At 46.2% G+C, this 13318-nt stretch overlaps 1 protein-coding gene across 2 annotated transcripts in view; it reads right to left on the bottom strand.

Moving 5' to 3' along the window:
• ARID5B (AT-rich interaction domain 5B) overlaps positions 1 to 13312 on the bottom strand; it is a 112603-nt gene extending 99291 nt beyond the window's left edge. For both annotated transcript variants that reach the window (XM_057368393.1, XM_057368394.1), the window contains exons 1-2: positions 12992 to 13312; positions 17 to 242 (exon numbers count right to left, since the gene is read on the bottom strand). In XM_057368393.1, coding sequence (XP_057224376.1) covers positions 17 to 242; positions 12992 to 13282 — 517 coding nt within the window. In that variant the 5' untranslated portion in view covers positions 13283 to 13312. The remainder of the gene's footprint in view (positions 1 to 16; positions 243 to 12991) is intronic.
• Between the last annotated feature and the right edge of the window lie 6 nt (positions 13313 to 13318).

The raw sequence follows: 13318 nt of genomic DNA, 5'->3' as shown, positions 1-13318 counted from the left end.
AGTACGAGATACTCACCAAGGTCAGCCTTTTCCTTCAGGATATCTTTGAAGTTCAAGCCACTGTTCAGTGTGGATTGTCTGTATCTTGTCAAGGCCTCTTTCTGCCCATTCTTCSCCACATCCATGGGCTGGACCGGCTCAGCCCGGAAACCACACTTCCACTTGGAGAAATCGGACTGTGCCCATTTTGCCAAGTCCTCAAGCTTCACAGTAACTTTTTCTGAAACAGCAATAACTTCATCCTACAAGAAGTGATCAGATGAGAATACAACAYGTCACTCTGGGCTCCCCGGTGACTGAGAAACCACTAACATCACCCTGCACTCACTCCTGGAAAAGCCTATCTTGCTGCAGGCTGAGCAATTTTTCTGTATCACAGAATAGCTAGCACTTAATTTATTCATCTTGCCACCTAAGAGGAAATATTAGTTGTTTACTTGAAGCAAATATACACGATCTAAASACAATTTCTAGGACCAGGGCAATGATCCTAAAAGGGATTTGAAATGCAGGTTGCCAAATCACATYCTATATAACCCAAAGCCTTGAGGGAAAGTTTGTTTTTTAGGTGCAATTAGCTGCAAATGTAAAAATTCATGGCTGAATGACTAATGGTTATAGCTAGTCCTGAAATAAATGGACTAAGTAAATCTCAGATTCTTGGAACTCTGACTCACCAGAAAATTCCTATGTTTATGGTACATTTTCCCTTGGCTTATAGACAAATATTGAATTTAACTTTTGTCCTTAAAATTAAATAAAACTGTGATGTAATCCCAAAAGAAATACTACATAAATGTTATGTGCTTCCCACCAAAAGAAACTTGTACTTTCTCATGTTTCTTAAAACCTTTTTCAAGATCAGAACTGTAATTTTTTTCCCTTCTAAAACATACATTCTAAGAAAAGCACTTAAACTTAGTTTAGCCTCCAGAACATACACTCAAATTAAACAGCCCTAATTGCTGGATTTTAACCTTCCAGGAAACAATCAACTCCTCTCAGTCATGATGAATAAGCAGAATGTTTTACAGCTGACTCCAGTGAGCAAGGGATCAAGAAGGCCTCAAAAAATAAACAAACAAACATMCATATCCAGCAAGATTCACTCCAGATTTTTTGGTTAAAACAGCAGAAGTAATTTATGTCGTAACAAGAGCTGGCTGTACACCACACCTTGCACATTACACATTTCTAGCACTRAAAAGGGTTACAGGTTCTTGAAACAAATAAAGCAAAATCCAAGTTTTCTCTCAAATAAACACAAGTATTTGCAAAGGGGAGAGAAATTCTCTGAGTTATTAAACAAAGGGAAAAGCACAATTGATTCTCTCTGTGTGTTTTTTTTGTCCACTGAACACATTCCTCAGGAAATAAAATACTGCTCAATGGAAAAAAAAAAGAAGCTTTATTGTGACAAGTTGCACACAACACAAAACCTGAAGTATTTCTAGTAAAAAAACAGATCCGATCTTCCACTTTTCGTTATATAATACAAAACTGTTTTATAAGCAGGCACCTTCATTACATTTAGTGCAATAACAAATATTTGGTCAGAAGTGAACAGCATGCTTATATGCTAAGCAAGCTTGTAATAAAATCTTTTCCTTTATCGCTGCACAGCATAAGAGCCTCCACCAAACAACAAACAATATCAGTGATGCTTTAAATCTCTGTTTATGACAAACGTCAATACTTTGTAAACAAGCACTGGGTACTACAAAGTACARTTTCAATGGATGGTTTCACCCAATTTCATTACACCATCCACTTGAAATAAAAAAGCTGTAGTTGCTATGCATTTTATAGCTATTACTTGGTGATTATTAAATGTCAGGATGGAAAAAAATCATACATATATATAAATATCAGCCTGCCTACAGACAGTCTCAGCAATTTCTGGATGAAGTCCTCTTTTAGGGTGTTGAATACCATCACTGGCTACTATACAATTTCTAATATTCCACACCAGAKAAATCTATTTAGCAGCCTTTTAAATAAAAAAAAAAAAAACCAACAAAAACCTGACTTGGAGATTTGACACAATTCCGGTTAAAATATTATTTTCCAAATAGCTCTCATGATCAAATGATTATGATTTCAATTACTAGTTTCTTCATATCCTTTCCAAGAACTGGTATGACTAATTTTGGCTGGCATACAAAGTAAGCTGAGCAGACAATTTATTAACCAAAAGAAAAGTACAATCGCTATTACATCATCAATGAATAAACTTGTTTTTGAGAATACAACCTTCACACACACGCACATGATGTGTACACAGGAGGGAAAAAAAAAAAGGAATTAAAAAAAAAAACCCAACAGCAAAAAAGCCCTACTGTACCAAGGGTGAAGCAATACCGGCGTGCTCTGCCCAGGCTGCCATGGAGGGGGACTGCAGAGACAGGAGCAGGGGGAACTTTTTTTAGGGGTGCCCGGGAAAGCACAACCCAGCCTTGAGTTTTCTGTGGCAGCAGCATGTCTGGCCATGAAGATGGGGTGTCCAGCATCCCCACAYTGACATGAGGGGCCAGGGAAAGACACTGTGAAAATATGGCTCTGTGCCCCCCTCAGCCCTCTGTAAAATGGCACCAAGACTCCACACACAGCCACAGGGTGCAAAGGGGCGTGCAGGACAGCACCAGGGAGCAGCCCAGCTCCCTGCTATTTTGTGTTTACAAATATAAATATAAAACTACAAATATAAAACACAGAAAGATTCCAGGCTGTCCCTGCACCATGACAAGGCCTCTGGGCTGGACCCCCACCCCCTGCCAGCTGATGGCCCCTTGACAGGGCCACCCAGCCACCTCTACAACAGCTTTGTCCCCAAGGACAGCTGGTCACCCCTGCAGCAGCCATGTCCCTAAGGGTGCCAGGATGGGTCCCAAATCCCGGTCCCCAAGGGCACCAGGCTGGCCCCAAATCCCTGTCCCCTCACGCACCCCCAGGGATCACCACAGCAGCGCCACAGAGCCGCGGCCCAGCTCCCGTTCTGGCGGGAAAGGGAGAAATGACCCAAAATATGTCAGGGCCTGCCTTGGGTCACCCTGCCTGTCACACACTGGGACCAGACAGACCTGCTCCCCCTCTCACTGCTCATTTTTGATCCAAATCAGACAGAATTGTCCACATCCTTCCCTATTCCTCAAATAGTGCAGACCAGGCCACAGGCCTCCTCCAAGCGCCGCTGCCCATGCAGATCTCGCCAGTGTGAGGCAGCATCTCCAGGGACATTTCTACCTCAATACCCTATCATACAAACATTGTCCCCAGCAAGGCAGTGCAGATGGCTCCAGCCCCTGCTTTCTGAGGAGCCCGAGCCACGGGCAGCTCCAGAGGCACTGTCTTTCCCACATCTTGGCAGTTTGCTGACGCAAGAGGTCATCTGTCCCTCAGCCATGCCACCCAAACAGAGGTCACCCAACCATCTCAAAAGCTYTGGAATTTCAAGATGCCTTGCCAAGCTTCCACACATCCTTAAGCAACCTCACCAAATGCTCAGCCCCAACTCACCACGGGGTTTTGATTGTTTTTTTTTGAGCAGCAGGTGACAAAAGAGTCTTTCACCTTTTTGGTTAAGTCCTGTGTCACAACAAAAGTTGCTATTGAGACCTGCAAGGCTTATCCAGCCAGAGAAGCCCTTGTACCCATTAGGTATCAACTCCTATCTATTGCTGCAGCCCTTCCAGAGAAACCCCTTCRATGAGATGACAAAGGAATACAGATGTTGAAAAGATAAAAACTAGGTACATGGTGACACATGACTAACAAACCTTTAGAAGATTAAAGAAATCTGCTGTATAACCTTCATGTCATTCATAATTGTATCYCTGTGTAAACATGAAAAACCACCCACATCGCAAACAGTGCATATGTATCTCTATCTATACAAAAATCAACTCATCATGTATTAGCTATGCTCTGAAGTGATATATTTATGAGGTCTCCACTGCATGGTTAAGTCTCTAATTACCATTTTTTCCTGCTACAGCAAGATAACAAAACAACCAGCACAGATTTCAGCTCTGCTCAGGAATGAGATTTATCTCAGGTGGACACTGACAAACCAATGCTCAGTGGTCCAATGGACCAATGATAGCACAATGTTGCCTAAATCATAAAATGAGCACTGACTACAGAAAGAAGCACTTTTCTCACTGCTTCTATAAAATGATTATCTAGTCAGACTATAATTTTAGCATGTCTTACAAGACTTCTAAGCAAAGTACAATTCTTTCACCTATCAAGGGGAAAATGGGGAGATGGTTAAGAAAGATGGTGACACAAACCCTTCTCATCATTCTCTTGTTTTTTTAAGAGCATATTGGATTTGCATTTCCAGAGAAGTCATCCAGGGAGAAGGGGACAGCATCTTCTCGAGAGCCATTATGCTTAAATATTATGTCACTGTTGTCTAAGCAACCATCACAGCCTCGTGAAAGCACAGAATGCTATATTGCCTGACTCAGCAGATGGTTGAAATACTTACATTCAGGGAAAGAGGTCAGGTAGTTATAATAGCTTAAAGCAGATAATTATTTTTTAGAAGAAATATTAACTCTTACGAGGCAGGGAGTCACCGGGCTGCACAGGGAGGTCGTACATCTTAACTGCACACCCGCATGCGGTACGTCACAACTCYTTACTCATTGCAAATAACCACGAAAGATTTATATTTTAGAGACACTGAGGCAGCCTCAAAAGAATTACAGCAACTGAGATACCTCAAAATTTTGACATGCTGAGACTGTTTTCACTCCACTGCTTCCAGAGGTCATTTAAGGAATTCTGGAGGGCASGAGCGAGTCAAACACCTGCTTGGCTGTCTCCTAACATCAAATATGTGGCCTAGAGAGAAACAGGAGACGCACTACAAAAACTTGCTGATAATTACAGGAGACACTGCATGTCATTTATCTGATCAGAATGATTTGCATTAGAAAACAACTCCAAGCCTTTTCCGTGAAATCTTCAGCTCGGTAGATAGCTGGGGATGCATATTTTACAACCCAGTACATTGCTGATGAAAACACATTCATCCGCAGGAGCAAAAAATACAGTGTGACTCTTATGGACTGCATTCACCCRGGATAAGAGAACTGTGTATTTCATTTGGGCATAAAGGCCTGTCCTATTCTGGGCTGGTTTTATAGCCCATGTATATTTTAGGGTTTTTGCAACTTAGGTGAAAGGACCTTCCCATACTGTACGTAACAAGGCAGTTCTCAGCTCAGGAATCTGATTCCCTTTTCCTGACCCCCTTGAGGAGCAGGAGGTGATGTTGCAGACATGCAGAAGGGAAGGAGGGGGATTGTTGCCAATAAGCATCTCCTGTAGGAATGCATTTACCTGGATGTGTGAGGGAAGTACCATCAGCTTTATTTGACAGCACAGTGAAAACAAAAGGTCCTGTYCAGAGTTTTCAGTCCAGAGCTCTTCTCTGCCATACAGATGCTACCAGAACTCTGGGACAGCAGCAGAAACCAGGTCACCTCAACTCAGCCCTAATCCACTCACCAGAAGTCACTCAGGAACCTGAATCTCCAGAATCATCTCCCACAAGCAGCATTTCCTTCACAGACCATATTCAGCCCCAAAGAAGCAGACAGTGTTTGTACAGGACTGATCTGCTCTCAGAGACTTTCTCTAGAGTAAGGAGGTCCCGTCTCCCAGCTGCCTGCAGCGGGCTGGGAATATACACAGCAGTTTTTAAGACTGTGGGATCACAATCTAGCTAAAAAATGGTGGCTGTGTCATGGAAAAGGCCTGGCTCTAGGATGTGCCCTGTTCAGCCTCCCTACAAGGCACACAGAGGACTCTCCCACCATACGCTCCCCCAGCTCTTCCAGGTGGGAACTGCTCCTCCTSTTGTACAGGAGAGATCACTGAATGACGGGGAAGCCTCAAGAGAGGCTCCAGAGCTTAGCACAGGCAGGGGCAGCTTTGTTTTCCCCCAACCCTGCCTGGAGTGCCTCATTTCGTGCCATCTCCTCATGCATTCCCAAGCCCAGAGCAGACACGGGTGACCCAAAGGATTTGTGGAGTGCAACAGACTGCTGGGGTCTGCATGCAGGGACCTACAGAGACCACTGCTCTCCACCCATGAACCTATGGGGAGARCCATGGGAAGGGAAATACACAGACCAGGAATTTACCTGGCCCACCAGAGAATTATAAAGAGGCCAAAGCAGARCCTTTCATCTATTAATCCTTTCCTAATTACTTTAAAGGGCTATAATGATCTCGTTAAATTCAGGTGACAGGTATTTCCCCAGCCTAAGCACAGCTACACAGAGCTGTCTGTAACTCACACTGATGTGTTCATCCCTTCTGTCAGGGTCCAAAACCAAGAGAAGAGACCAAATTATAGGACATGGCTTTGAAGCATGTGAAGTCCCATGGCTTTTGCTTTCCCTTGTATTAGCAAGCAGCACTTTCCACATGACTCAGTAATTCCGAAGTGAGACACGCAAAATGACCTGGGGCAGAGCAGCACCGTGTCTCTGTAGGATGGTTTTTGGGGTACTGGTACATTTGGGCCACAAGTGGGGTGGAGATGGGGTGCACAGAGGGATGGYTGTGAGCAGTCAGACATGACATTTCTACTGTGAGCCTCCTCCTTTGTGACTGGGGTGTTTTTTTCTCCCTCCTCCCACTCCCAACCAGAGGTTCAAATTGAATTTATATCTGTCACTGCAGATAGAAGTTCTGACCAAAGAGAAAATAGGCTTCAGTCAAAATGTTTTCCCGTCAGATAGCTCACAGATCTCGAAGAGCTGTTTTAGTTTAGGCAAGTTGACAAGCAATTCATTCCTAATTTTGCCTACTACAGTTACAGTACGAAAAGCTTTCCTCATAGATTACATAATTATATTTTTCTTAACAAGGAGTACATGGCATTAGCAGGTTTAAATTATGCAAGCTTTTTCTTTTGTCTWTTGTTATACTGTGTTCTATTGTGCTGGTAAAACAATATGTGCTTTAATTAGCAAATATCTGTAAATAATTTACTTGCTTTTCATACAGCAGAACAATGGAGCCAATTTTCACATACATCCACTGAGCATGTCTAGGGGGTTTCTTGCCAGAACCTTCCATTGTTCAGTATCTGTATCAATCTGCCCATCATTAGCAGCTAATGCTCAACAACCCAGCAAGACATTAAAGTTTTGGCCCCCGGGAGTAGCCCCAAGCCCCCCAAACCCGAGGCTACGCTTTGCAAAGAAAGATTAAAATATCCAGAAAATGAAAACAAACTCTTTTATTATCTCTAACCCTGGCACCTTCGCATAGAAACATGGACGCCTGCCAAGCATTAAGGTCATTGGATTAACGCCATAAAATGCCGATGTTCATCTGACCTTCTGACTGCATTTTAGCTACAAATAAAAAGCTCAACTTGATACGACACTATGAATCACGCGAGCGTCTCGGCTGCACAGGGTTAATGCTGGGTGTGAACCCACACTGCACACGCACAAACACACACACRCACACAAAGARAAAAAAGCTCTTAAATCAAGAGTGGATGACTGTTGAGAGACTTGAGGCATTGTTATTTTGAATGTGAATGAAAGGGCCAGAACAAGCATTGCAAGAATATTTCAATTATGTATTTCCCAGAACTACATCTCTGAGCAACTAATGCAAATATTGCTCCCATAGCAGTGGAACTTCTTCCCGAATAAAAGCATACGAGAGCTTGAATCAGAACATACTTTCTATATCATTCGCATATTGTTTGAATATTATTAAAAATGCAAAATCTATGTATGCGTTACTCTCCTGAGCAATACAGTAATTATGATTAAGGGACAAGCAGCACAAAAAGAGCCAATTTATCTTACTTGCGCTTAGGAATACTATTGTGTAACTAAGCAACTAAAGACAAAATATAGTCTAATTAATTCACTCCTATGCTTATTTAAAAGACACAATTAGAACATTTTTATTTTCCAGCCTGCACAGTATCTCAACATGCTTGAGGGTGTACCATGTGAGGCCTATTATTCTCCAAAGACAAGAGTTTAATGTTTAGTGCCACTGATCAGACTGGGAACAGCAACTCTGGAAAGCAGTGGGTGTATTTTACAGTCTGAATGTGCAGGGAAGGGGAGGGAAAGGGGAAAGGAAATAAAATAAAAAGTTACAAAAAAAAAAGAAAAAAAAACCAAAACAAACAAACAAACCCAAAAATGAATCTGCCTTAAATGACCAGATATTCCAGATTGCTGGCTAATGGCTAGCAACATGTGGCTTCTCTGAGTAATATCATTGCCCTCTCCTTTCTTTGCCAGCATATGCTACTGGTGGTGAGAGAGATAAAAATACACAGAGTGGATATGCAATTACCAAACCCACGATATTTTATGACAAATGCCATTTCTCTAACACTGCTATTACAGTGTGACTGATTTCCAAAGCTGAATTAATTTGAGCAAGTGTACATTGGAGATTGATGCTATTAGCATGATTTTTAAAGCACCCTTTAATAATCATAATCTGCATGTTTGAAACGTGTTGCCATTACCAGTGTTGACAGATACAAGCATAAGGCACACACCGTGGAGACTAAAACGGGGCTGTTCTCGTTTCAARTAAGAGTGTATAGATTCCTGAAAAAAAAAAAAAAATCTATTACTGTGCAAAGGAAGTAGCGCATTTTTCCAGGGGGGTGGCAATAAAGCACTGTTGGTGCTTTATACTAAGACACCACACCTAGGGCAGGCTATGCTACCTTTCTGCACTGGGGTAGGAYCCCCACATATGGAAATCCCTACAGAATGAACCAGGCTTTCGAGGGATGCTGTCAGCAGCATCTGTCCCAAAATGAAGAGAGAACAAACCTGCTGCCTCCCTCAACTTTCTGGAAGAATCTCTTCTGCAATTATAAATGACACACATTTACTGAGTGACTTCTTTTTTTTCCTTTTCCCCAATTAGTCTGAAAATGCAAAATACTTCTAGGGAAATAATTACAGGAAACTAGCTCTCTCCACTCCTCTGTATGAGCAACGCTTACTCATGTAAATTACTTGCATGAGTAAGGATTATTTGCAAGGCGAAAAGCATTGCATCAGATCCCCAGTTTGGGARAAGAGATGAAGTCAACATGAGTTCGTAGTAAACTTTGCTGCTGATGAATGAAGCAAAGGCAGATCCCCACTGACAGTCCAGCCTCAATGGAAGCAGCATTCACCACGATGCAGGGGCAATGCAGGGAATGTCACACCATACTGAATGAATCTGTTKTTTGTTCAGGGTTTTTTAGGAATTGTATGCAGCACATCAAATACCATCCCTGGATTTAATGAGTACCAACTTTGAAATATATTTTAAAGCCTAGTCTAATTAATGCTGACACCTTTAAAAACATGAAAACACAAGGCACTAACAAGCATTTTGCTCTACAACTGCTTCTGCAAAGGTCAGTGGTTCCACAACCCCACACCACCCCTTGGAGCAGAGAGCAGTAAATGAGCCGGAGGAGGGTTTGGCCAAGACCCTGTGGGCTGGAGCGTGAGCCCACCTCATGCTCCCYGAATGCCACAGGACCAGGGCGCTGCAGGAAGGGACTGGGCTAGCACTCCCTGACCACACACAGCCTCTCAAACTCGGGTGCCAGCCAGCAAAGGCAGGGGGCTGCTTTTCACAAGCACCCCATGGAAGTGCTTCAAACACAATGGGGTGCCCTTAGAGCCACTCCCTCTGATCTTCAYGGGCCTCCAAGCATCCTGCTCTGAYCCCTGTGTGAGGCACCRCCATCAAGGAGYTCTTCCCAACTCATGGGCAGCTGACACAGGGGACTGCACCCGACCAGAGTGAATGCGAACCAAGACAAGCTGGTGACTTTCTCCAACAAAGAACTTTTGTTTTGGCAGTGGCCCTGCAAGGATGGAGGAGATTCACCTTCTCCCTTCTGGAGGGAAGAGAGAAAAGGCCTACATTGCACCTGCTGCCGTGTCTGGGCTGGGGGCAAGGTGGGAAGCAGTGTGCCCAAGTCCCAGTGTTTCAAAAGCAGCAACAAAGTTTTTAGTGAAGTAGCACMAAACTCTTCCAGCTGACCTCACAGTGGCCCCACAGGCATAGCCACTCTTACAAAAATGTCTCCACTGCTCCCATGCAGCAAGACCMTGGGTCTGAGCATGATCCCAGAGCTGGTCCCAGCCGCTCCACGTTATGTGTCCTTGGGATGCAAACAGCATCAGGGCCAGGAGCACCATTACCTGCAGCCCTGTCCCACATTCACCATCCACTGAGACTCCCTGGTAAACAATCCCTGGCCAGCTCCTGGTATTGGAGAGAGAGTTTCTCCGCTGTGGTGATGGGGATACTGAGCCTTAGGTGGAGCGAAGGGTAATGCAGCGGAAGCACACCTGGGCTCGAACCTTCCCTGGGTCTGGGCAGTGCATGGTAACATCCGGTTTTAGCAGCAGTYAGGGTTATATTTAAATCTAGATGATGAATTCAGCTAGCTATAAAAAGACTTGTATTTACACTTATTGCTGATTAGCTMAAACATTTGGCAATCAGATAAAATACGCCATCAGAAATTTCTGAGTAACAGAAGCATTACATCCCTCCTCGCTTCTCCTCCCTCCTCACTGCCACTAGCAGAATATTGTCATAGTGTCAGAGCTGCTATTACGGAAAAGAGGCAGCCAGCTGCTTYTATTAATCACGCTGCTAGCGCAGGTAGCTGCTGGAGACTGTGCCCAAATCTCTGGTGGGCTCRATCCCAAGCCCACGATTCAGCCGCTTTCTCCACCACCAACAATTTCAGTGACAGCAAGCGCCCCTGTCACCCTTTGCCTCGGACACTGCAGATCTGCAAAACATGCTTGAGCACTGGCTCACTCYATTCCCACTCCCCAAAGGCAGGACGAGGTGTTTTACCCTGTCAGTGGTCCTACACCACAAATAAGGTCTATCCTGATGGTTTTAAGCCGCTTCTGACATCTCCTCCCACAGAAGGAGCCCAGTCCAGGGTTAGGAAGCCCTGTGACCCCAGAGACCGCCCTGCTGTCCCTTTGGGGACCCATATGGATATCATTCACCGAAGGGACTGGGACTTCAGGGTGTTTAGGGGAAACCACTGCCACTGCGCCCCAAAGAGAGGAGTCACCCCCACTCAGCCAGCACCCAACCTTTTGTTTCTCTGCTGCCTGCACGTCCCCGAGCATTGCTCAGACCGTTCCAAACTATTAAAAACCGATCATAAAAAATCATTCCTATGTCTATAAACAAGTTAATGGAGTAAGTGAAAACAAAGTACATTTCTTAATGGGAGTGTTATGTTGCCCTCTCTAGGCCCTGGCTCTCAGTGCCGGTTTCTGTAGGCTCCCTGCCAGAGAAGTATCACTCAGAGCTGTTGCTGTTGCTGCTGCTGCTACTCTGCTAATGAATGACTAACTTAGGCCAGAGGGGAAATGACATCACCGGGGTGTAAAACACAACTGCATTAGGAAACTTTTTACCTGCTTTACATTTGTCATAATTATTCTACACAATACGGCCTGCATTTGCATAATTTCAAGGCGTGCCATTATCTTAATTGAAAATTGTTTTCATATGGTTGAATAATGCAGAATGACATCAGTTAAAGCTTCAATGAAATGCACAAGTATAATCACACGGCTAATTACTAGCGGTGTTTGCACGTAAAAATAAATAAAATTGTGCGTATTATTAGGAAGGTACATGCAGCTGAAAACTCTCGTACCAGAGCAGTGTTTTACTTGTAATGGTAGGATTAATTTTCTCTGATGTTCCTACCACAGTAACATGAGCTGATCATTAAGGCGTATTAAAATGATTTGTGTCCCTTTCCCCACCCCCCTCCCTTCCAAATATCTTTCATTTTACACACACACGAGACACGCAGAGGCACAGTTTTAAATAGTCACCACGGGCAATTTCAGAGCATCCATTGCTCACTGTCATCTCCCCGATTCTTAGGAAAAGGCTCCCTTATCTCAGCGGCACGCACAGAAAATTAAAGTGAAGAGGTGGCAGMGAGCGAAGGTGGCTCTGAACCGCGTTTCGGCTGCGTACGCGTGAGTGCGGGTACACGGCTACGCCGGTGTACCTACAGCCACGCGTGCCTCCGAAAACAGCTCCTGCGGACAACCCCCCCTCGGACAGCCACCCGGCATCTCCAACACAAGTTCCCCCAAAACGTCTCGTTCCCCTCCCGCCTGGTCTCCAGCACCTCTCGGGGACCCTGTCCATCCCCGCAGCCCCGCCTGGGCACCTCACCCGTGCCCAGCCCCGGAGCACGGACCGCGCTGAAGCAGTGAATTTGAAAAGCWGCTAACGGGAGGCCTCGGGGCTGGGGCGGGGCGGTGCGGGGCTGCGCGGCCCCATCCCGGGCTGCGCGGGGCTGCGCGGCCGCCGGCGGAAGGTGCCGGCGCGCAGCGCGTTTGCGCCGGGAGCGCGGCGGCTCCGAAATACGCCCAGGCATATCTGCAAGTTATTTGAATGTATTATTCCCGTACCTGTCATTTATCACTTTATTCAACACGTCCCTGCCAGCTCGAGAGCGTTTGATCTCCCTCTGCCTCCATTTCGTAATTTCCGCCCTCTTAAACATATCGAACACTTAAAAAAAGCCCCGAACAATATCGAAATGCCCCCAACGTGTTTTTTTTCCCCGCTTTTCCGCGCGATTTTTTTTTTTTTTGTTGTTTTGTTGGGTTTTTTGTTAAGGAAGCCGGAGAAGGACAGGGAGAGCCCGCACACACTCCGCTGCCCGGCGGGCCGGGGGCACCCCGCACCCCGACCCCCTCCCTCCTTCCCCCCGCCCGCACAAGTKCCCGGGCAGCGCGCATCGGTGCGCCCCGACGGCGCGGCCCCTCCGCGCTGCCCCGCCACGCACGGCGGGGAGGGGGACGCGGGTGGGGGGAGCCAAGAGGAGGGGGGAGCCGAACCCGGGCATGCAGGTGGGGACGGGCGCGGGGRAAGGGGGAGCCGGCGCCGCGTTTACCACCTCGCCATGGTCACTGGTCCTGCCCTGGGGGGTGTCCTCGGGGAGAAAATAAAGTTTGGCGCTGGAGAGAAGTTGCCGGCTGGTGCGCTCCTCCCAGAGCAGCTGCAGCTCCGCGATGCAGGCGGGCTCCTCCGCGCGGCACCGCACGAAGAAGAAGTCGCCGAGGGAGAGGACCCGCGCCCGGCCGCCGCCGCGGCGCTGGAAGCGGAACGCCCTGTAGAAGACGTAGGGGCCGTGCGAGCCGCACGGGGCGCCGACCCACTGCGGGGAACAACAACACGGCAGCGGCATCAGCGCCGGCTCCGCGCCGCGCCGCGCCGCGCCGCG

The sequence above is a fragment of the Malurus melanocephalus genome, unplaced genomic scaffold (assembly GCF_030028575.1).
Source record: "Malurus melanocephalus ecotype Western Australia unplaced genomic scaffold, MMel_1.1 scaffold_91, whole genome shotgun sequence".
Taxonomy (NCBI): domain Eukaryota; kingdom Metazoa; phylum Chordata; class Aves; order Passeriformes; family Maluridae; genus Malurus; species Malurus melanocephalus.
This window is presented reverse-complemented; position numbering and strand designations above follow the sequence as displayed.